Source organism: Venturia canescens, chromosome 2 (genome assembly GCF_019457755.1).
Source record: "Venturia canescens isolate UGA chromosome 2, ASM1945775v1, whole genome shotgun sequence".
Lineage (NCBI taxonomy): Eukaryota > Metazoa > Arthropoda > Insecta > Hymenoptera > Ichneumonidae > Venturia > Venturia canescens.
In genome coordinates, this window is record NC_057422.1 from 12,919,844 (window position 1) to 12,943,079 (window position 23,236).

General features: G+C 44.5%; 2 protein-coding genes across 3 annotated transcripts in view; one reads left to right on the top strand and one right to left on the bottom strand.

The window, feature by feature from the left end:
* Positions 1-5,712, top strand: part of LOC122405986 (uncharacterized) — a 31,351-nt gene extending 25,639 nt beyond the window's left edge. For both annotated transcript variants that reach the window (XM_043411108.1, XM_043411109.1), the window contains 2 exons: positions 1,993-2,129; positions 2,222-5,712. In XM_043411108.1, coding sequence (XP_043267043.1) covers positions 1,993-2,129; positions 2,222-5,386 — 3,302 coding nt within the window. In that variant the 3' untranslated portion in view covers positions 5,387-5,712. The remainder of the gene's footprint in view (positions 1-1,992; positions 2,130-2,221) is intronic.
* Ror (Tyrosine-protein kinase transmembrane receptor Ror) overlaps positions 1-23,236 on the bottom strand; it is a 188,806-nt gene that overhangs the window by 132,225 nt on the left and 33,345 nt on the right. The gene's annotated exons all lie outside the window — the stretch shown is intronic.

The window sequence follows — 23,236 nt, forward strand, 5'->3', positions numbered from 1 at the left end:
ATTCTGTGTCTATATTATTTGGGCGGTTGAAAAAACACTGCAAGCTTTCAGAATATTTCGTACGAAAATTGTGGCCGCACGAAGAGAGAAAGAGAGAGAGAGAGACGAGGGAAAAAGCAATTATATTCGAGATAAAGATTGAGTTATTGTCGAATCGCACCACCACCGGCGCACCACACTCGCTCGTGCGCTATGCCTCGGGTGGAAAAAAGCGAGGGGAAACGCAAGGGTTAACTGCACACGGCGAAAGCCTGTACCCGGCAAACCCAAAGATTGCGGGGATAATGAATTCATGAAAAAAAGGAACAAAGACAAAAACGAAAACGCCATAAAGATACTAAAAAAAAAAAGAAAAAAAAAGAAAGAAAGAACGTACGCAACATTTGTTTTGTTGTGCCCAGCTTTCATTGGCCACCAGAGATATTTTTATGATTTTTTTATGACCCCATATTGCTTCGTTCTCGCCATGGATCCGGATAAATATACATGCACTTTTTATGAAACCATTCGACCAGCGATTTCGGAACTGCGAAGCTCGATTTATTTAAAATTACGATCCTCGTGTACCGCGTGTCTGCCGAGATCGTGGGTCTTGAATATACGCGAGGAATTGACACGAATTGTGAAATTCTCGAGAGCAATCTCTTTTCTTATATCCATCTTCGATGCACCGTCGATCAAATATTTACTCAACGGGGACATCCAATTATGAGGACTAATGAGAAGCAGACGTCGCTGGAATGCCGCCTCAGCCAACCCGCTGCGGCCACAGAAATCTCCGGCGTTTCGCCCGCGATTCCAACTAGATTTTCCAGGCAACTGTATCATTCAGGAAATTCCAATCAAACCTGCCTCGAATCATATTTGGCGAGGAATTTGCCGCGCAATGTGATCGAAACGTTTCGGACACCCTGTACGCCGGGAGCGTACAATGGGAGAGGTTATACCGTTGGAAAATGAAACTGAAGAGAGCAAACTGTCGGCTTCAATCTCGGTTACGCCGGAAATAGAATGATCGAACGCCGCTAGGTAGACACGGCGAAAAGAAAAAAAGGAGGTTTATGTAGCGCGGAAAACATTTTAGCATAACGCAGCAGCAGCGCCTCCCGATCCGCGGGTAATGGACCGTCGATATTCATCATCGTCCCATCCTCCTTTCGTTTTCAAAAGCGAATGGGTGCTTGAGGAGGAATTTTTACGTTGATAAAAAGCGAAAGGGTACGACAGAGATTTTTTGATGAGTAACTCCGCCAAGTTAGTCATCGAGTGAAGCCAGTTGGACAATGACGATGATCTTAGCACTCGTGCGGATTCGTAACTTCGATTAGCGTAACCGACACGGTGGAAAGGGACAGTGACCAGGAATAATATTCCTGGTTTGATCAATCAGAGACCGGATACACGGCGGAGCTCGACGAGCCAAGTTGCTTCGTTCCCGCGAACGGAGAGGCTCAAGTAATCGAAGGTTTTGGTAGGCCCAGCATACGGGTGATTTATCACTGAGCGTTTCGCGCGACAGAATTTCTCCCCCGATTTCTAGCTCTAGCCTGGCAAGGGTTGGCCCCGAGCGTCACCACCAACTCCCCCACCGCCCCCGCTTCCCCTCCAACTGGCTCGCTCTTTCTGCCTCTTGGACTTTCTATCGTGCGAGAGAAATGAGAAAGGAAAAAAGAGCCGGAATAAAGAATTTTGCTGGGTTCTTCGAGAACTCGGACCTTCGGGGAATGATGGATCGATCCAATAGGATGACCGACCGTATGTCACCGGCTGGCTGTCAGTGATTAAGTGACTTTTCACGAGAATAAAAGCTCGTTCACGATCCCACACTCGATGCTCGCCTCGTATGAGCTTACGCACGTACAAATACTCGCGAGCGCTGTTCCGCATCTTGTACCGACAGCAATAATACCCGTCCGAAAATCCGGGCTGCTTGCAAATAAGTTAAAACGCTCTAAAACACTTTTCATTCAACATTGTCTTAACGTGTTACAGGTCAGAATGACATTAAGAAGCTACGCAGAGAGAACGAACAGCTCAGACACGAGATATGGAGCTTGCGCGATGAGTACGACAAACTCGAGGAGATTCTGAAGGCCCAGAAAAATCGAGACGACAGCGAAGATTATGAGGTAAGTATTCACTTGGCGAGCTTGAATACGGTCAAATGCGAAATGAGGAAAAAATTAGGAGGCTGCAGCGCTAACATCAATCATTTGTCTAGGATCGGAGCGAAGCCGAAGACAAGGAGGATGCGGAGGAAGCCGAAGATTGCTCGGACTATACCGACGAGGAGGAGGAGGAAGACGAGTGTCACGCGAAGGAAAAAGATTCATCCGGTGCCGATGAGAGCAACGCCGACAACGAGACTAACCAGGAAGAGCGACTAGAGAACGCGGAAAACCAGAAAATATCATCGGAAAAGATGAGCAGCAGTGGCCACAGGCTTCACGTCGAATTCGACGACCTTTCGGTGGTCGACGAGGAGGAGGAAATAAAGAAGGACAGAGAACAAAAAGACTCGACATCGTTGGAAGAAAAAGGGAGCGTGAAACAGCCGAAAGAGGCGGATTTACTTCGCATGAAATCGCTCAACGGTTATCAATGTTTTCCTCGTTACAGTTCGCCCGTCTCTTCCGGTCCTCCGAGCTCTCACTTCCGAGATCGATTACTGGAGTACCCGAGCTCCGGTAGATCCGAATTCGGGCAAACGTTACCGTTCGAGGTTTCCACGTTGTTGCCCACCCAACGTCCGATCCTCTATGACGATTCGTTCCCACCGATTGGGAGTTACGAGCAACTCGGAATTGCCAATTTACCGCCTGGATACGATCAAAAGCGTGGCCATGATCGAGCGCCCTATGCCAACCCGGTCGGCTGGCAGAGCAACGTTTATGCACAGAGCATCGGTTTCCAGACGTCTGGAAACTGCGCAAGCGATGCATTAGCCACCCAACAATCAATCGTGTCTCCGCCGCTCATGTTCCAGCCTCCGGATCAAATGGATCCGGCGACCAGGTCGATAAACAGCTCGAGGGCGGCGAGCTCGATTCGCGGCCGCCCAGTCGCCGAGGAAACGGACTCTTGCCCTAGGCTCACGGACAACGCGGCAGTTCCAAGCCTCTCGCGACGGCGTAATTTCCTGCAGAGGCAATTGGCACAGTTTCATGGGGAAAGTATTATTTCCAGGGTGCAAGGAAGCAGCGAAAGCAGGTCGACCACGCCAGCGGAATTGCTGAGCCACAACGGCTGGAGCTTCGGCAACTCGAGGTCGGGTCGCAGCGCTCGGGAAACTGGAATAGACCGGGAGCAAATCGGTTGTAACGAGATCAGAGAAAATCTCGTGGGCTTGGATGAGCACCGGGAGCTCGGAGATTTATTCGGATACGTCGATGACCGTCCGAAACATTTTTTCGCACCGTTGTCCGCTAAAATTCAACACGTTAGCGCGGATTCCGGTGATAAAGCGGTGCCCGGAACCGCGAACCTCGTCGACGCCGCTGCCTCGGGCTACTTCGAGAACTTTGGCACGGGAAAGAGTTCCAGCAGCGACAAGACCAATTCTACCATTATTTCAACGAGGCACTTCCAAACCCACTCCCAGCTGCCGCCCACTTTGCTCGAGTTCATCGGGGATAAGAACGAAAAAGGGCCGGCAGATATTTGCGTGAATGGTGGGGTCGCTGCTTTTGTCAACGGATTTCCCGGGCTCGGGATCAACGAGGGGCTAAGTAACACGAGCTCCGACGACCTTTTGGTCGGTGACAGGCGACATTCCGGTGGCAATAATAGTTCGGCGTCAAAGCACGGTTCGAACAATCCGCTGGTCAAGTCAGTCTCTTGTCAGGATCTTAGCAGCGAACAGATGCAAAATTCCCTCTTCGAGATGGCCAGGACTTTCCAAGCCGACGGCAAGTGCCAGAAACTCACGAAGAGCGACAACACGCTGGACAACCCGGCGTCCAAGGCGTCCAAACCTTTCAGAAGTCAATTGAACGTGACCCTCAGGTTTCCTGGGTATAATTGCGGGGCCGGAAGCACCAGCGGCAGCAAACAACCTGGACGCAACACTCCCGAGACACCGGAGATCCCAAAATTGCCAGCTATCGATTACCGGCTGCTGAACAATCCGTTCATCAAATCGTTCGATAGGAAAAGTGGGCTTTATGGGAATAACAATATCCGCGGCCCACTGGGGCGACTACTGGCGAATGAGGCGAGCGAGAGCTCCAGCGAATGTGACAAAATGCTCCAGCACCAGGCCTCAACGATCGATTATTCGAGTGCGCTGTTGACACAATCATTCGCCAGACGATTGAATCCGGATGAGAATACGATTAAAGGGACTAGAAGTTACGAGACGAGCAGCGAGATTGAGAGCGATCGTCACGGTGGCTTGATGTCTGCTAAGACGACGTGCCAAGTGGGGAGCATCGATCCGCGAATAATCGGGACCCCTGGTAAGCAGCGTCAAGACTACCAAGTGACGTCGTTCGAGGCGCCTAATCCTCGCAGTTTACACACCGGTATGGGAGCTTACGAGGTCGACCCGATGCGATTGTTAACCGGATCATCAGCCACGGATCCACTGGTATCGAATCCCCCGAAACTTTATCGAAACGTGCCTTTTGTCCCGGGCAGTCCAGCCCTCTATTGTTCCGGCTCCCAAAACGCTCTGCGAATGTTTTATGATAACCAGAAGCACAAAGTGCCTGCACAGACGCAAACCTCGATCGAAGACGATTCGACGACTCCCGTGAACGAGACGACGAGCAGCAGGCCGCTCCTTAAAAACGTTCAAATTCCTGAAGCGGATAACCACAGCAGCACCGAATCGCCAACCTCGACCCAACGTAAACGCGTCCTCCGGAAAGAAAGGCCGACACAAAAAACAAGCAAAAGACCCTTGTCGCCGGCGGCACAGCGCCGAAGACTCAGGAAACAATCGAGTTCGGATATCACTGCTGACTCTAGACTCGTCGAGGACAACAAAACCCTCAACAAATCCAGACAACTCGGCTCATCAAAAACCAACACTATGACGACCACCGGCTCCGAAAATACGGAGGATAAAAACGAGAGCAGATCCTCATCCTCCGGACAAGAATCCCCCCGAAAAGAAGCCAATCGAAGAATCTCCACGTATTTTAATACGAAGAAACGTGCTTCCCTCGGATCCGTCAAAACTACGAGGAGTTTTAGTGTCGACAATGCCAGAGACAATATTGGTAATAGACACCACGGTGAAACAGTGGAAACAACCAATTCCGAAAGAGAAAGAACTAATTCAGCCAGCAGCAGAGAAGCTGTCACTTCCAAAGCGCGCAAATCGAGTGTGAGCAGTGGAAAAGTTCCGTGGTGCGCGTGTTGGGGAAACGGCTGCGTTTGATTATCAAAATATGTATTTTAACACGCGTTTACGGAAATCTATTTATACACTGGTCAAGCACTTGCAAAAATCCCCTATAGATTTTAGCATCCCTCATTTTTTCAATCTCACAATAGCTCGCGTTTAAGCATTTTTACATGCAACTTCTCATTATTTACGGTAATCGTAACGATTGTATGATTACACTGCTGCACGATTATGTGAAACCAAAATATCTAATGTCGCCGCGTTTATTTTTATTTTGTACGAGAATTCTTCATTGCTAAAGAAATTAGTATTTTGTAGTACGATAAAAAGCAAAAGGAAATATAAATGGATACGTTTCACAGTGTCGATTTTTTCCAAGCTCTAAATTTCCACGCACCAATTCGTGCCCCGAAGCGATTTGGAATCGCGTGCTACGATGATTTTTCAAATCCAACGATTTCGTAGTGCCCGCGAAGCGAGAAAAAAGGAGCTCCATCTCAGCCGAGGGGTCCCCCTAATTCTCTGTCATGTACATTATTCATAGAAAAATCCATTGTGACCTGTACCGTGTCCGGCTACGACGAAGTGTAAAAGGTAAAAGCGAAGTTGAGGCGCAAACTAACTTCTCTTGGTAATGTGAGCGAGCGTGGACTCGGCGAGACTCTCCTTCTCTTTCTTTGGCGTGAAAGCGACTCGAAGCTCGCTCGGGCCTCGAGCAATTAAAATGTAAATTATCTTTTTTCCTCCGTCCCTTCCTCGTCGTCCGCGACTTTGCTCTTCGTTCGTACACGTTTCGTCTCTCTTTCACTTTCTCCGTGTCGCTTTCACTCCCTCGTTCCCATAATTTTGACGTACATCAACGCGCGCGTTGAAACGCACGTTTGTACGAGTAGATGCGCGCGCATGAGTAGGTGTGAGCAGTGAAAATGCACACGCGCACCTAAAATAATGTACAGACTTGGGTCTACGTATTTTCTCTTGTCGCGCAACCTTACACCAGGGTATGACGCCGTCACCGATTAACTTAGAACTAATTTACGAGATGGCGCGCGCGCGAATGAGACGATCACGAATGAAGGGAGAGAAGGAAACGCGAATACACGTAAGTATATACATTAATGTGTGCACGAGCTCGGGCTCTGGAGAGCGAGAGGAGAGAAGCTCGAGAGCCTTGCGCCGAAACGCAAATGCTCTGTTTTTGTCCCCGTCGTCTCTCTGTCTGTGAGGACGAGTGATGCGGGTTTCCTGGCTAATGAACGGTGATATTATTTATGAACAAGCCTGCGCCCCCCGACATGTCTAAGCCTCTGAAAAAGGGCACTTCACTTCCACCGTGTCTCCTTTCGCCCAATGGAATTGTACGGAACTCGAAACGCGCCGCGCGTCTCATTTGTATCGCTCGAGAGATTCCCGGAGCACGATCAGTTAAAAACGCCCAAAAACTGGAAAACTTTATTTATATGAGCTCGTGATAGATTTTCCTAAATTTTCTCCAACGCTCCAGACCCCCGCGTGCTAATCGAGCATGCAGGCTGCGAGGCTAAAATATTTTGTGACACGACTTTAATCATTTTTTTATATCCGAATTGAGACGCACAGCCTTCTAGTAAATCTTATCGAAGGACGTATACAATAAATCCAATTCTAAGGAACCATTAGACAAAACCTCCGAGAACGGAGGGCTCGAGTTCATACAAAATTACTAGAGAGCTGTACGTGCGTCAAGAAATATAGCAGAAAGACACCTGGATTTGACATTCCAACAACGCCCGCGCAAGGCCAATGACAAAGGTCTACACGACCCTGTGCACAAGTTCCAGAAGGGTCGACCAAACGTATGTATACGATATGCTAGATATATACATAGGCATCAACGTCAAAGATTGGGAATGTTGCTCGCTCGACACAGATGTGGCCCTCCTCCTCATGGTCGTGATAAATAATGCAGGATAAATAGCCACCGTGGAAGGAGGGTACTTGCCGTTAAACTGACAGGCGTCCAGGGAAACAAAGTTTCAGCCTTTCGGCTACTGGTTCACGTATCGTAAAGTTTCAAGTACGAAAATTGGGTGTTTATGTGAACGGCTTCGTTACATCGACTCGTGAAGTTTATCCTGACAAGGGAGTCTTGAACGCAGCGAGGCGACGTGTAACCGTTCAGTTTATGCGACAATATCGAAGTCACGGAAGATTAAGTCATTTCGATGCGGAGGAAATTCTCGATTTCCTTGGAAGAATAAAATTTAATGAAAAACAAATAATTGCGCTTGAAGAACAGCAGACGACAATTTTGGTTTCAGTCCAGTCCTTACGTGGAGAAAAAACAGGTTAGAAATGCAAGTGAACCGAAATTTTGGATACGACGTGGGGGGGTAGAAAAGTTCCATTTCAAATTGTCAGAAATTAAATTCAGTTTTTTCAGAATGACTCAGTTCTCTGTTGAGATTCGAAAATTTTGATTCAATACTTTTTTGTTGCTTTGTTTACGCTCTACAATTCAAGTCCTGTACATTTTTTACGTAGCGTTCATGGTTATTGAGATGTAGATCGAAAAAGTCAAGAATTTGGGTAGTGAAATTTGTTTTTTGCTATTTTCTCTTTTCTCGTTATAGAGATCGAAAACATGTTTGTTATCAAACTTGTAGAGCGTGTTCAGACCTACAATTTCGAATACAATCCAGGCTCATATTTTGGCGGTAGTTTGTTAGTTTGTATTTGCGACGAGTTTGTAAGTTCAAACGAGTCAGAATTCGTGAAAAAAGTGTTAATTTTTGCGACGAAAAATCATCACTTGTTTATAAATTTTACTCACAATGTAGCAACGTAATTATCTTTTCTGAAAAGTCTCGAGTCCCCTTCTCACAGTTCCAACGCTTCAAACCAGACTCACCTGGAACGAGAAAAAAGTGGGTATTCCCATTAAAATTCATTTGGCTCTGGTACTTCTTGCTTTAGGCACAAACTTCGTTATAAAGTCTGTGTAAAAGTATCTTAATCGCTCGTTCCCCATCCACAAAGTATTTTATTTTTCCTCCCAGTTATTTTTTCTTTTCACATCCACCGAGAGCGCGCGCGCGCGGCACACGATTTAATATCCGATATTAAATGGCGATTGAGGCAGCGCTCATCGTCGTGGACTCGAGTTTTTAATAAACTGATAAACAAAAGAAAAACTTTGCCACTCGATCACAAAAAATAACGATAAAACGGAAAATTTGAGCGTCGATCGTGTCCCATCGGCTGAAATTATCTCAAGAATTATTTTAGAAGCCAAAAAAATGATTTCATTCAACGAAATTTGATTGCGAGCGTGTCATCTCAGCGGCGACTCCGTATAACCATTTGGCGTCTATATAAAATTCGATATAGAATCCGGGGACATAAATGCATTATACGCTCTGTCTCCATTGTTTGATCGATCCTGGCAAACAATATTGGAGTAGAAACGCTCTGCCGGAGGAGAGCAGAGGAGAATCGAAGAGTTTCCTCCGCACAAAAAACGCGGAAAAAAGGAAACTACAGAGCAGGTATATACAAAGGCCGATATGAGAGCGAGCACATACGGCTGAGCACGTAAATATAACGACGACGTATTTGCTCAAGGCTCAAGCTCCCCGATATGACAACAGACACGTTAAAGTATCAGTCTCGATGCAAAAGTTATCAGAAGATATGCAGGGATATGCACGGATGGATTTGCATGGAGAAAAAAATTCCCTAAAATATAAAATTGTTGGCTAACAAAGCTTTTTAGCACACGAGCAGCATTCTATGCGTATAGAATCCTAGAGTTTTGAGTATCGACATTTTTTATCCAATATTCCTGTCCAAATATTTGTAACGATCGAGACGAAACGTACATTTTATCGTTTGTTCATATCTCGACATGTTTATGTGCAGAGCACCAGTGCGTGAGAGTTTAATAATGTAGAGTTAAGCTCCGGATGACATTCGGAGGGAAAAAATGTGGCCGTTTTATAGCCTGACGAGTTGTTGATTAGTTATTCAGTATTAAAGTCGGACAAGCCAGAAAAGCAGAGTAACTGAGCCACGATACGGGGACGAAGCGCTTTTTCCGTTGGTTGAACTTAATCGTATAAATAACTTGTCAAAGCTTCGGGGGGTTAGAAAACAACGAGTTGCAAAACACATTCGCCGACAATTTCATTCCGGTCGTCGTACCATTTTCGTTCATTCCACTGCCCTTAAACCGTGAGTTTTTGTTTCAATTATATTACTTGACTCGATTCCCTTTGATTCATCCTCGGAGGATGAACCGTGAGCGAAGCCCTCAGTGATAAAGTCGTTATTAATAATCCATTCTTTCGATCAGGAACATTGAATTTTCGTTACACGCTTCCACTAATAACTTAAATTCGTGCAATTCGCTTGCGTCCAGCGTGTACCGAGCGCAACCGAATTAGTTTCCCAAAATTTTCAAAATCACATTACACTATTTTTATCTCGAAACGGAAAAAAAAGCCTGTAATTCGTTCAAATTCCCGTGACGAAATGAAGAGACAAACGTTCCCGAAAAACTCGATTTCGATGCACAAAATAAACTCAAAATTGAGGCCCACGCGCAACGGAGGCCACGATGGAAAGAGAAGAATCGAAAAAAACCGTCCTCACCCACCCTTTTTCCTCACGATCAGCCACGAACTCAAAAAAAAAAACAAAAAAAAAAATCTCGAAAGCCATCGAATTCGCTCATGCAATACTGCGGCAAGCTTCTCGCTGGCTTTCCCTCATAATACTCCGTCGAGCCAGCACTATCGCATCTCTTGATTCAGCAGCCGAAAAGCTCAGAGTCTATTTCCCGCCGCTACACTACCCCCGATTATTTACATATTTGATGCGACAGGTGTCAAGAATATTATCAGGCGTATTATACGAGCGCGTTCTATCGGTAAGGCTGCTCCTCGTTATATCCAAGAATCGTATGTACGATAAGACTAAATGAAATTCCGGAGGGACGTGAGGCGGGGGAGGGGCGGCACATATCGGATCGCATACATCGCTGCACTATTCGCACCGCCTCAATTCGCGTATAGGGAAATGCGATCGCGTGAAAAAGAAAATAATAAAAGGGTTATATGAGACGACGAGAGAGTTCGGAGAGGAAGCGTACTCGCTTTGACGTGGATTATGTGTAAAACGATATATCCAGTGTCCTGAGAGTGCATTCGTCTCCCCGGAAACTACAATGACGATTAATACTCCGAAGATAAAAGTTCGAGGTCAGTAATTCGACGGATCCACTGTCGGTTGCACTGCGAGAGAAAAAGTTATTGGGACAACGAAAAGCGTGGCGAACATGATCGTCGCAAGGTCAAGAGTGATTGAACGACCAAAGTTGTTTTAGATCAAACTGCAGATTCATTCTCTCCGAAAACATTGCAGCTTTATGAAGAAAGCTCTTCCAATAACACCAATTTCTATCGAATCGATCATTTTTTTTTCCTTAGCTCTGTCAAAGACCTTCTTAGAAAAGTGATTAAAAAATCGGGCACAAAAGCTCAGGAGAGAAAATAAATCGTGCACGAATGACGACAACGTTCATCGAAAATTTCATGATCGTTGTTTGCTTCACGAAATACGAAATAAAATTCGAGATACTCCGCAAGTATGATCGTGCATGGAGAATTTATATAGTGCACCGAGGACATAGAAATTTCATGGGTTTTCCATCCCCCGGAGAGAGAGCAGGGAGAATGCTTACCACAATTTCATCTCGACAGTGCTTGGTTGCTCATGCTTGGCTGCTTTCACCTGTGGTAATTTTCGTAATTCGATCGGGCGACGAGGCGGGGGGGGCATAAAGTTTGTGTTACACTAAAAGGAATTCCCCTTTAAATACTAGTGTGTGCTCGTATCGTAGTAACGTGAATTGTATTGTGTAAGATGAACTAGGCGAGCCGTACAGGAGGGAAAACACGAGGAGAGTAGCAGCAGAGAGATATCGGTCTTAAAAGGCGATCACGAAACCGTCGAGGATTTTCCATTTCGTGTATTCACCGTGCAGTAAGTGTATTTACGAGAATAGACGCGCGTCTGGTGCGAGAGAATAAAAGAAAAATTGACGAAAGATCAAAAGAGAATGAGAAATCGATAAGGACGCTGCACACTATGAACGAGACGAAGAGAGCTTGCGAGCTTGTTTCGCCCACGCACATTCACCGGCGTAAGACGTTTAGTGTTCGAGGACTGTGCGGCGGGCGCGCATATCCGCATCAGCCAGCAACGAAGAAAAAAAGGAAGAAAACTCGCCTCGAATCCTCGTGTTTAGCATATAGAGGCAATAAACTCGTGATTTATGATTTCTTGTACAATATAACCACGGGATTGTGCCCAGACAGTGGAAGATTCTGATCGACCGAAGATTCCAAAGACTCTACACACACGGGGACACTCTGCGCGCTCCACGTACACAAATGCACACAAATGTGCGTGCTCGTCTTTTTTATCTCCACGATCTATGCGGACTCCGAGGTGTACGATTTTTCCTTGCTCTTCCGTATACACGTGAAAACGGAAATGAAATTCGCTCAAGTATCCTTCAATATTGCGTTATAGTGCATGTACAGAGTTAATAAAAAGATAATAAAACAACGCGGATAAATAGAATTGAAGAATATTCGTTGGCGTATTTCATCCCACTGAGCCCATGCGACACAAAGTTTGACAACCGGACGGCTCATGCCGGAATAAAAACTTCAAAATGCAGTATATCAAGGGACTCTGTCAAGTCTCCCCAGAGCGACTCGTGTATTAAGAGACACGCGAAAACTGCAAAGAAACAATTACTCTAGAAAAACATTAATTGATAGCATCGATCTTCAAATTTAGTGTTCAAAAGATGTTATAAAAAAAACAAACTTTTATTTGATCAATGGTTCGTTCTTTGAATTTAGTATTATTATTATCGATTGGCGTTTACAGTGGTGATGGTTACACTGTCTTGGACTAGCTTGGATGTACGGATAAATATAGATATAAAAGAGAAAAAAGGAACAAACGAAGTGAAGCGACGTTCGTTTACTTGAAGACAGTTTTTCTCCGACGAACGGTGAAAAGGGACATAAAAGTTTGTCTCATGGAAATATTCGATCAGTTTATCTAATATCGATATATTTTGTGCTATAATTACGTCTTCACCCTTAAAATTGTACTTGAGTTGCCAAAGAGCAAGAAGATTTCTCGGCGTGATGAAATTTACATGTGCGTGTGATAAAAAAAAACGAGTGATGGAGATGAATTAATGGATTGCATTTCTTCCTTCGCTTGAATTACAGTTAATCAAGATTTCGTCAGCAGGTTAAAACTTAACGTTTCTTTATAATTTATATCCACTTTTATTGGAATAATCGTATTGTATTTGGATGTGTGATAATCTCTGTGCTCTATTCGATTGCTCGCTCGTGTTTCTTCTTCAATTCGATTAAATTCATCCCCGAAACCTGTCATATCGATTACCTCAATTCTACAGTTATGTCTCATCAATAAATTCTCAAATTCTCAAACTGGAGCAAGACACAGTACACCATCGTTTGACACGAGTCTCATCGTGAAAATTCTCTTATGCGAGATTAGTTTTGCTCCGAATCAATAGTCATAATATTTTTCCTCGTAATCACCGAATCCTGATAAAATTCCTATTGCCTTTCCGAAATAATGAATTTTCTTGAACCGAAAGGGGTTCATCTTAAGATGATGGATCAGTCGGTAATCACACCTCGAATTTTTGAAATTGAAACTCTTTGACATCGTTCGTCCGATTAAAATAATAAAAATGTCATCGTACGCAGCACGATCGCAAAAATCCGATGACATTTTTATTTTTTCGATCAGACGAACGATGTGGAAAAATTTCCTTTTCAAAATTTGCAGCTATCTCTCTCGCACTCACGGTTGTGATTACCGACTGATCCATCATCTTAACATTTGGAAAGCGAATTTTCTCGAGACCGAAGCGCGCTTCTGCGATCGTCCTGTCACCGTTGACAGAACTATCTTCAACCGTCCCCACTTCTCGAAGAGTTTCCACTTTGAATGTTTGAGCTGGGAAATCAATCGAGCGTCTTCGACTGCCTTGGAATAAGTGTTCGGTGAATAATTTTTGCGACATTTGTCGAGCGGTTTGATTTTCGATGGATGTGTGCAGCGTGTGGCAGGTGGCTTGTATTTGAACGATTCGCGTCGTTCGTTCAACTTCACCGCAGTAGTTATGGCGCAGGACATTAAGAACAGCCGTCATCATTTAAACACGAATGAAATGACGAAGGAAAACAAATATCCAGAGACGTCCGGAACGGTGTGAAATTCTCCGAAACCACGGAATCTGTTACCGAGCATTTACTACCGAAGTAACGTGATGCGATGACAGAAAACTTAGAACCTCAAATGAAACTTGGTGAAAGACGTTGAGAGAGAACAAAAAAAGAGACACGGATCACGCAGCCAACTCAACAGCGCTCGATGCCTTACGCGATGCATTTTTCACCTCAATTTTTCCGTGGAATATCGCGGATCGAATGTGTCTGCAAATAAATGTGAACTCCATAAATGTGTTATTTGCACAGTTTTCCTCCGGGTATATGGGTTCGTGAGGGACACGAATTTGTCTGTTTGTCCATATACGTTTGAGTGCAACATAACTCGTGAAATATTGAACGGATTTCAACTGAATTTTCCGGTTTCGCGCGTACCCATAGAATGCAGCAAATATCGATCTTTGAATGGAAAAAGTGTCGCAAAAACAGACGAAAATAAATGTACAAAAGTCTATTTCAAACTCGATTGGAATATGGGGAGGGGACGAGTGAAAGCCGAGAGTGAAAACGGGCTCGGGGGGTACGCAGATTCGAGTGCGAACGGTGCAATATTCGACGATCGATTTTCACTGAAACTGCAATTTGTTTTTGTACATCGTTATCATCATCGTTGTAATTATATTGTTACAACGAATTTTCAGTTTTATAATAGTAAATATTACAGATAGTACGGAAATTTTGACGGTGCGGCGCAGTAAAATTTACCGTGACGTCAAAATTTACTAAATACGCCGATAAAAGTTTTTGCTCTAAACAATGAATATTATTTTTTTAATAGCAAAATTCAATGTTTTTTCCCATAACATATCATGAATTGCAGCTCGTCACCGCACTCTGCCGTTACCGGACGGTAATTTTTCAAATTTCATTCTCTCCGTGTGTACCAAAATGATGATCTCACGTTCCTTGACAACGATCGTCCTTTGTAATAAACAAGATGAACGACACAGAAGACGTACGAACCTCGACGACGCTGAAGTTTCCAACGTTGGAGTCCAACGAAATGAACGAAAAAAACGTTTGTAATTCACCAATTTTTTATTTCACGAATCGTTGGTGCAGTTTGAAAAACTACGAATCGGAAATTTGGCAGGGAACAAAATAGGAGAATCACTGGAATTATTGGAGAGTTTTTTTCGATCATTTCGTTGGACTCCAAAGTTGGAAACTTCAGTGTCATCGAACCTCGAGCGATACGCGTCACATTGTACTTTCGAAAAATTAGTTCGGCTATTTATTTCGCCGACGTAACAATATTATAGCGGAAACGATAGCACGCAGCTGTTGATAATTTGGGCAAAAAATGGCACAAATATATAAATCAATCCGCGTACACGGTTTGGTCCGTTTGTAAACGATCGCGATTAAAGAGTGCAAAGCGAATTGGTTGGATCTCGTGTTCGCGGATACAGAGTGTGCGGTCGCCTGGTAGAGACATTTTCGTGACCGGTTAAATTGCCATCCCATTAGGATCAGTGACGTTGGCTTCGAAGCGCAGCCCTTTTTGTGGGCTCCTTTTACGAAGCTCGTATAGTAGGAGGACGAAAATCCGGCGGCGTTCGTGTCGACCTGTCGTCCTTTCTGCTCATTGCGCGCATGAGGGAGAGAGAGAAATAAAAGTGAGAAAGCTAACGGAGTGACGAACGTCGTTGACGTCGCGTACGAGGGGCGACTCCAACCAAAGGACGAGACTAAATTTGCATTTATATCGACTGCGCCAGGACGATGGACAAAAAAAGTAAATATCAAATTCATTTAACAGGGAGAAAAAACGCTTTCTCCCTGAGGTCGACTTTGTGGACGCGCCTCCGATTAAGCAACCTCTGCCGGAATGGATTTTCAATCGTAAATGTTCAACCACAGTCGGCGTTACGATTCGCGTTAATTTTTCCAGACATGACAATGAATTCTAAAAATATTGTCTCCATCTAAAAAGGGAGGAATCAAGCAGTTTCTTCCAGAAAAGTATTCAAACCGCATAATTATTGAAAAAAGTGAACTGCATTCCTACGTATACGATATTTTGTGCATAAAAATGTAGTGCTTTGAAGGAAGAGACAAAATGCAGCCATTCTTGAGCAAAACAGTGGAAGACATCTCCACGATTACCTCCCGAAGCCAGGGAATTCAAGAGAGAAAGAGAGAGATGGAGAGAAGGGGAAAATTTAAACTCGAGCACCCTGCATCAACAATCCTCAAGGAAAGCGAGAGGAGAACGGATGAACCACAAGCGGTGCAATAAATGCCTTCATCGATCTCTCGTCCAAGGCAAAAGCTGCAAATAAGAACGGGCGCGGGGGAGAAAACAGGAGAGCACTTACGGCCCGATAGTTTGGACGAGGAGTACAAACCGTAAACGCGAGACTGCGACTAACTGCTCGAGTAATGGTGAGCTTGTCGCAGATGCGTTGCTTCAATTACGTAATTCAGCTCCAAATCGGTATTAAACCTCTCCGTTACGTAGGAGGAACAACAGCGAACAGAAAATCTCTCTTCAAACGGGAATACACAAGTTCCACGAGTCCAGTTAATTAAAAACTGCTATAAACGAAGCATAATTATTAAGGGAGTTTCTGAGCAGCCAACCAGCTCTGCATCGATACAATGATCGATACAATTCAAATACTTTATTAAACTTCTTACTTCGATAAGGAATATTGACGTCAGCTAATCGTCCAAGGCAAAAGTAATCGTGGGAGTCGCACGATTTCGTACGAGCCAATGAGCTCCGGGCTGCCAGGGTGTGGACACGCAACTTTCCACTCCGAAAGCTCTCGCCATAAACTATCACTAACAATCTGCCCCAAGGACAATTGAACCGAGTAAAATGCAATGGATTTTGAACGTACGACGCTGAAGCTCGCAACGTCGGAGTCCGACGAAATCGAGCGAAAAAAACATTTGAATTTAACCAATTTTCTTTTTCACAAAGTTCCAGGTAAACTACGAATTGCAAATTCGGCAGGAAACAAAGCATAGGATTGCCGCAACTGTTGGAGAGGTTTTTTTTGGCAATTTCGTTGGACTCGAAGGTTGCAAACTTCAGCGTCTTTTTGAACGTTAACTTTCTGCAATCGAACCCCTCGGCGCCTTTAGAGTTTGGAGACACGGTGTAGAAATCAGTGGGTAGAAAGAGCGAACAAACGCAGGAGTAATACGCATTTGTACAGGATCGTGGATCTATATGTATTTAGAGAAAGAGAGAGAATGAGGCGCACATAGAGAAAACTGAGAAATACGGAATACACATAGAGAAAGGCATAACTGTATACGCCACGGTAGCAGAGAGAAGTGCATATAGCACGAGCCAGTTCACATCTATGTGCGGATTATCCGATTATCCACATCTGTGGATGAGGTTCAAGGAGCACTCGACCGGGATTTTAGTCTCGTGAGCCCGAATGCCCGCGTAATTGGATTCCTGAAGAGGACACACCCGGGGCCAAGGTTTCAACGGCCCGGTAAGTAAAGAGTTATACGGTTTTCATTGTCGGATGAAAAATAAAAACGAACGAAGTGAGAATATCGGAAAAAAAGGAAGGCGGCGGCTACCCTCGGCTGATATATCGAGAGTATTTAATGTGATGGGAAGACATCGAGGAGGGGACGTGAATCGTTCACTGTGAATTTAACTCGCATCCGCAATTATTTTCTGCGATCGGAATTTTTTCGAGACTCTTAACAATCCCGTGGAGTTCTGCTTTCTTTTAAATGTTGAGCGAGATTAAAGATTAATACGCATGACAACATTTCATTGGGCAAACGAATTTCAGTGTAACTGACTGTAACATTTTTTTAACGAAACTTTACTGCTCTAATGACAAGGCAATCGTGAGACGAAGATTTTTAGATTTCAAGTTAGTCCGTCAATCGATTGAACATTATTGGCGAAGAAAACTTCTAAAATGAGCTCAGACATGGAGTGAAAATTTTAAAATGAAGGGGAGCAAGATTAATTATTATCCTACTTTACATGAGGCTGCGTTTGTACAATTGGCAGCTCGTACTTTGGATGACGCTGAGGCGTGCAACGTTGGGGTCCAACGAAATGAACGAAAAAAAGGATTTGTAATTTATCAATTTTTTATTTCACGAAACAATGGTGCAGACTGAAAAACTACGAATCGCAAATTAGCCAGGTAACAGAATTGGAGAATCACTGGAATTGGAGAGCTTTCAGATCACTTCGTTGGACTCCAACGTTGCAAACTTCTGTGTCATTACTTTGGCAGCAGTTTTTAAACAGGTTCTTTACGAAACTTAATTGAAAACATCGAATACGAGAACTGCGTCAGTTTTGGGACAGATTACTTACATAAACCATCACTGGGAACATGGAACATGCCTGGAAGTTGCTCTTAAGAGCCAGCATATCATGGTAATGCGGTCGTAAAGTCAAATTTTGATTGAAACTAGTGGAGTCGAGATAGGAGAAGCTAACTTCGCAGACGTGGCTGACGTCTGGGCAATAATTCCTGTTCTGTTCCTGAGAAAAAGGATCGTCGATTCGACAGCAATTGATGTCGTTGAAAGAGTTTTCTTCATTCAACTGCAACTTTTTCGGAAATGATGAATCTGCAGTTTGATCTAAAACTATTTGATTCGTTTATTCGTGTGTTTAACCTTGTGACGATCAAATATTTCATTGGCACCCCGTAATGCCACATTTCGATGTTCCAATGACTTTTTTTCTCAGTGTATTTGCGAGCAACCCGGAGAATAAAATGGTCAGGAAAACTGAGCGTATTCTATAGAATGGTGCTAATGCACGTGTGGGAATAGCGAGAATTGTGAGCACAAAAAAGGCAGAGTTGAGCTCACTGAAAAATGAACACAGATGGGTGTTACGCCTCTTTGCTTTTTAACAGTCGGTAAAAGACTGAGCAGAGTCGAGTGTGAAGAAGAAACCCGGTGGGGATTCCCAGCGAGGAGGGATTTTAACACGAGGGTAACAGAACGAGTTGCGCGGGAGCCTCTATCTTCTTTGGCCGCCTTTCCTTTTTGTACTTCTTTAACTTCTTGCTCCTCGCACATGTAGGCGGAGAAAAAATGCCGAGTTTTTGCGACGTACTGGACCGAAATTTTCGCCCGAGTGCTTGTTAACGAACCCCGTTGAAACAATGCTCGCATCTGCGACGTGGAAAGCACCGTCCTCCTTATCTGATCGAGGCACACGAACGTGAGCCGAGCACTTATTTTTCGCGTGAAAACAAAATACCCTTGATTCTGTAGATCTCATGAAGAAATTAACGTCTCCAAGCTGGCCGAGAGATTCCCAGCACCTCAATTTCATTGTTTCACTTTTTTCATATAATCATCCAAGGGAAAGTTGTCATTTTTTCGTATCAAGAAGCACGATAATGACGATCATAATGAATGTTACAAATCTTGCCCACACGTACAGCTCAAAAACTTGACGTATTTTTTCATTTTTTCATAATTTAAAACAATTTTTTATGCGCGGTTTCTTCCCTAACAACGAAACAAAACTCAATGCCACCTAAAAATAAACAATTTTTTGAAACTGTTTGAGAAAATTTCATTTTTTTCCTTCCCAAGTGCGACAAACTCCCTTAAGACTGAGTAACTCGAGTTTACGGTTATATTTGGTGTCAATACGCAGCAGGATGCATGACAGAAGCGTCATGTAGCTAGGCGACATGATGTTTTATTGATTTTTCTCGGTGTCCCGTTGGGTCCTCCAAGAGGAGAGAACGCGTGTTCTCTTTAGGTGTTGACTTTCATTCTAGGATCAGGACACCGGAGTCTCACGTTGTAATAGGATCTCTCTTTCTTCGAGCCCGAAATATGTACACGCATATATCTATAGATAAGGAGCTGAGGAGACGAAAAGATTTTTTTCTTTCTCTCTTCCTCTTTCGTCTTCCAGAGCCAGCACCCACACAAGCGTGTCGAGTCAGGGAACACGTGAGGAGCTCGCCTGGCTTACTATATCGCCTTTTCGTAAGGGAGACTTTTTCTATGGCAAACATATTGTATTAAAGTGAAGCCAACTTGCCATGGACCCTCGACGGATGCTGCAAGACCTCTCGGATTCTTAAGACAACTATTCGACCTCACATTTTTTAAATTTTATTCCACAATATTCCCTGACGAATCTACCAAGTTGTAAAAAAACTCAAAAACTTAAATTTCAAGTTGTTTTTTTAAGGGATCGATTATACGAAAAATGTTTGACGCACGAGTGACTTTCGACGAGGAATAAATTCAGCACTGTTTGAGTTTTCTTCTTCTGTTTGAATTTCAAGGAATTTTTGTTATTTTTTATAAATTGGAGGAACAATAAATTTTAATAATTCATTTCTTCGGTGCGCCGATCCTAAACGATTGTTTCGACACGAATTCGAGAAGTCCCCGCCTGGGATAGTTCATAAATTTTTCGCATTTATTTTTTGTTTTCGAAAAATATTCTCTCGTACAGATCCATTGCATCTTTCGAGGCATCTATGAAAACAGGATTCCTGGCGACAATACGGTCAAAAAAAATGGAGATATTCTCGGCTGTGGGTTGTGGAGGTGTCGCGCAAATACGTAGAGACGAGACAGAGGCGTTTAAGCAAGCGGTGTTATCGGCTGGCTCATCGGCGATTTAACAAACACCATGGATATGGGAGTCGAGAGAGTCAAAATAACGCGAGCGTTCGAGAGAAGGTGCTATCGGATCTCGTTAAAGCTACCCTTCGAGAGAGAGAGAATGTGTGGCGAAACATCTCATCGCCTCTGTAAAGATTTTTGGCCACACACGCGACAGAATTATGTACATAAATATACCCCGTAAATGCTATGCATGTGGAAGTGTTATCGGGAGAAGGAATCTTCAGAACGAACTCTCGCGAGAGGTTCTATTCGACGGACCGAATTCTTGGACAAAACATGCGATAGGATCGCGTCGAAATATATTTGCGAGAGAGCACCTCTATATAATTGGCCTCGGCGGTGGGGATCGAGAGATTGAAGGCTGAGCAAGTGAGAGAAACAAATTAAAAGAAGGAAGGAATGAAAAAGACACAGCAAAGGCACGTTTCAACAAAGTTCGTTGTTCTCACGAAAATTTTCATCGCCCTCGACGATAAGAAAAATTGCAGCTTTTGTCCCCTCGTCGCTCGACAGCACTCCAGCACGATTATTCCCATTTGAATTCTCTTCGTGTGTACGTTAGTAATTCCAAGTCGAAGCTTATCCAGCGACGATAGAAAGGAAGGAAATTTGATGAAAATCTTTCGGAAATTATACACCTCAGGAGTTTCTCGATAATGGTGTACGTACATGAGAAGCAACACGTAACCGAGGAACCAAGCAATTCAAAGAGGTAACATTTACACACGTGGAAGTGTACGGAGTGTACAGCAGACGGTACTAAAGTACACACGGTACAACAGTCCATGAAAACGCACACGCACGTACGTACATGTACGTTTGCACACATGCAGACGGCGGAGGAAAGACAGGACCGGTTTGTCGGGGGAGTTAGCGACGCGTGCTGCGCCACGCCGCGCGCAAGAGAACCAGCGAAAACGAGTCCGGGCTTATTCGGATTCGTACGTGCCGCATGTACCAGGTGACTCATCAGCACAAAAAGCCATTATTTATTCGTGAAAAGAGCATTGGAGGAGGCCGTTCGACACAAAAGTATAGCGAGGGGGCGTCCGAACTATTCGTTTTTTTCCACCAACGTTTTCCCGCTCACTTGAGCTTCGTCGTTGTTTTTTCGAACAAAGTACATTCGTTTTGAAGATTTAATGAGTTCGAAGAGATCAAGGACTTGCATCCACAACTTTGGCACGTCCGAACACCTTACTCGGACAATGTTTACGCGGAGCTTGAACGACATTTTGCACACCCTGTAGACGCTCATGAGAGTACGTACACACGGAGAATCGGCGGACACGGTTAGACGGTTCGCGAAGCAGGAACTCGCGAAAATCCTTATACGTAGGTTCATATCCGTCCACGTATGTGTGCAAGTGAACTTTCATCGAAATATGTGCACGCCGAGTATAGACGCGATATACAAACATGGGCTCGACACATCCTGCAGAATTTCTCTGCTTAACTTCAACGTAAGTGCGCGTTTAAACGCAACTTACGTGGACAGATTTTCTCAAGAGCTCTGCCTCCGTCTCTTTGGAAAAACTCGATAAAGTTTGCGTGCTTGCCTCTCGTGAGAATGTGAAAATTTATTTTTTTTACACCCTCGATCTCAGCGCCGGAAAAAACCTCAGGTCTGTCTATCTTATCTTAAATCTTAAACCTATCTTGAGTCGGAATGTAAAATTGGAAACGTATAAGTGGCAAAAGTTAGTGAAAAATGAGGTTTTCCTACAGGAAACAGGCCGCAAGTGACACACGCTTTTTCGAACAGAAATGATCTTTCGAAATCTTACATGATTCGGGGGCAACGAAAAAACGACAAATACGAATCGGATTTTCGAGTCAACGGCATCGGGAATCCACTAAAAGTATAATCAAAACCGAGACGTAAACCAGGTCAAGTTCGGAGAAACTAGCGAAAAAAAACGTTCGCGCATGAAGGGAGTGTTTTTGCGGACAGTGATAGAAAGGAAAGTCGGATTCTCGTGAGATTTTCATTGCACGTGGATTTTGATAGGAGGCACTCGAGGCGAGCATGAGAGAAGGAGAAGAGCGCTATTCGATGCTCCCGGTAGGTGCTCGGTTCCATCCAGCAAAAGGCGCGTTGATTACACCGAGAGGCGCCTTTAATATATAAGAGGACGAGACGATGCACTAACGAGAATAAGAGTAGTGCGGATGAAGACGAGGGCGATAAGTACGATCATTATACAGAGTGTCCGATTCGCCGCGTGTGCGACAGCAAGCATCGAAATCCCGAACGACGCAATGCCAGTAGAGAAATAAAATTCAAACCAAAAATAAACATCCCGAGGGGATGGAAACGTCAAATTTTCGCAGTAGAACGAAGCTGTTTCATCGCTGTACGCGAGTTTCCCTTGAGACGAGTAAAGGGTTTTGGTTAAGACCGCTCGCAAATAGAGCTCGTCGTCCGTGCCCCGGTGCATTCATGCAGAAGAGAATGTACCTACGCGCCGCCCTATCTCTGGTCTGGAACAATTGGCTGTGAGTAGGAACGACAATAGTTGGCAGCGCGTTCCCAGGCATTGGCCCTCCTTCGATATAACCGCTGTTTCGATGGAAAGAGGCCGAATGTGACAATGACTAGGCGTCTTTGAGTTACTCCAGATTGCCAACAATCGTGTAGAATTTCGTGCACAAGTCCAAACCAGGGTTGTTAAGGTAGCGGGCCGGGGGAGGCGGAGGTGGCCGCGGTGGGCACGGCAAGAGGAAGAGACTCGAGTGGATCGTGTCAACGAGGTCCAGGCCGTGTTTCAATCCGACGCAGCACGCGTGCAAGACGAGAATCGAGACGCAGGCGGAATCGTCCAAACGAGCCACAATTCCCATCGGTGGAGCGGCGCGGAGAACGAACACACAAACCTGGCACAGAAACACGAATAACCAGCGCTGCTCCCTCGCTATACACGAGATACCG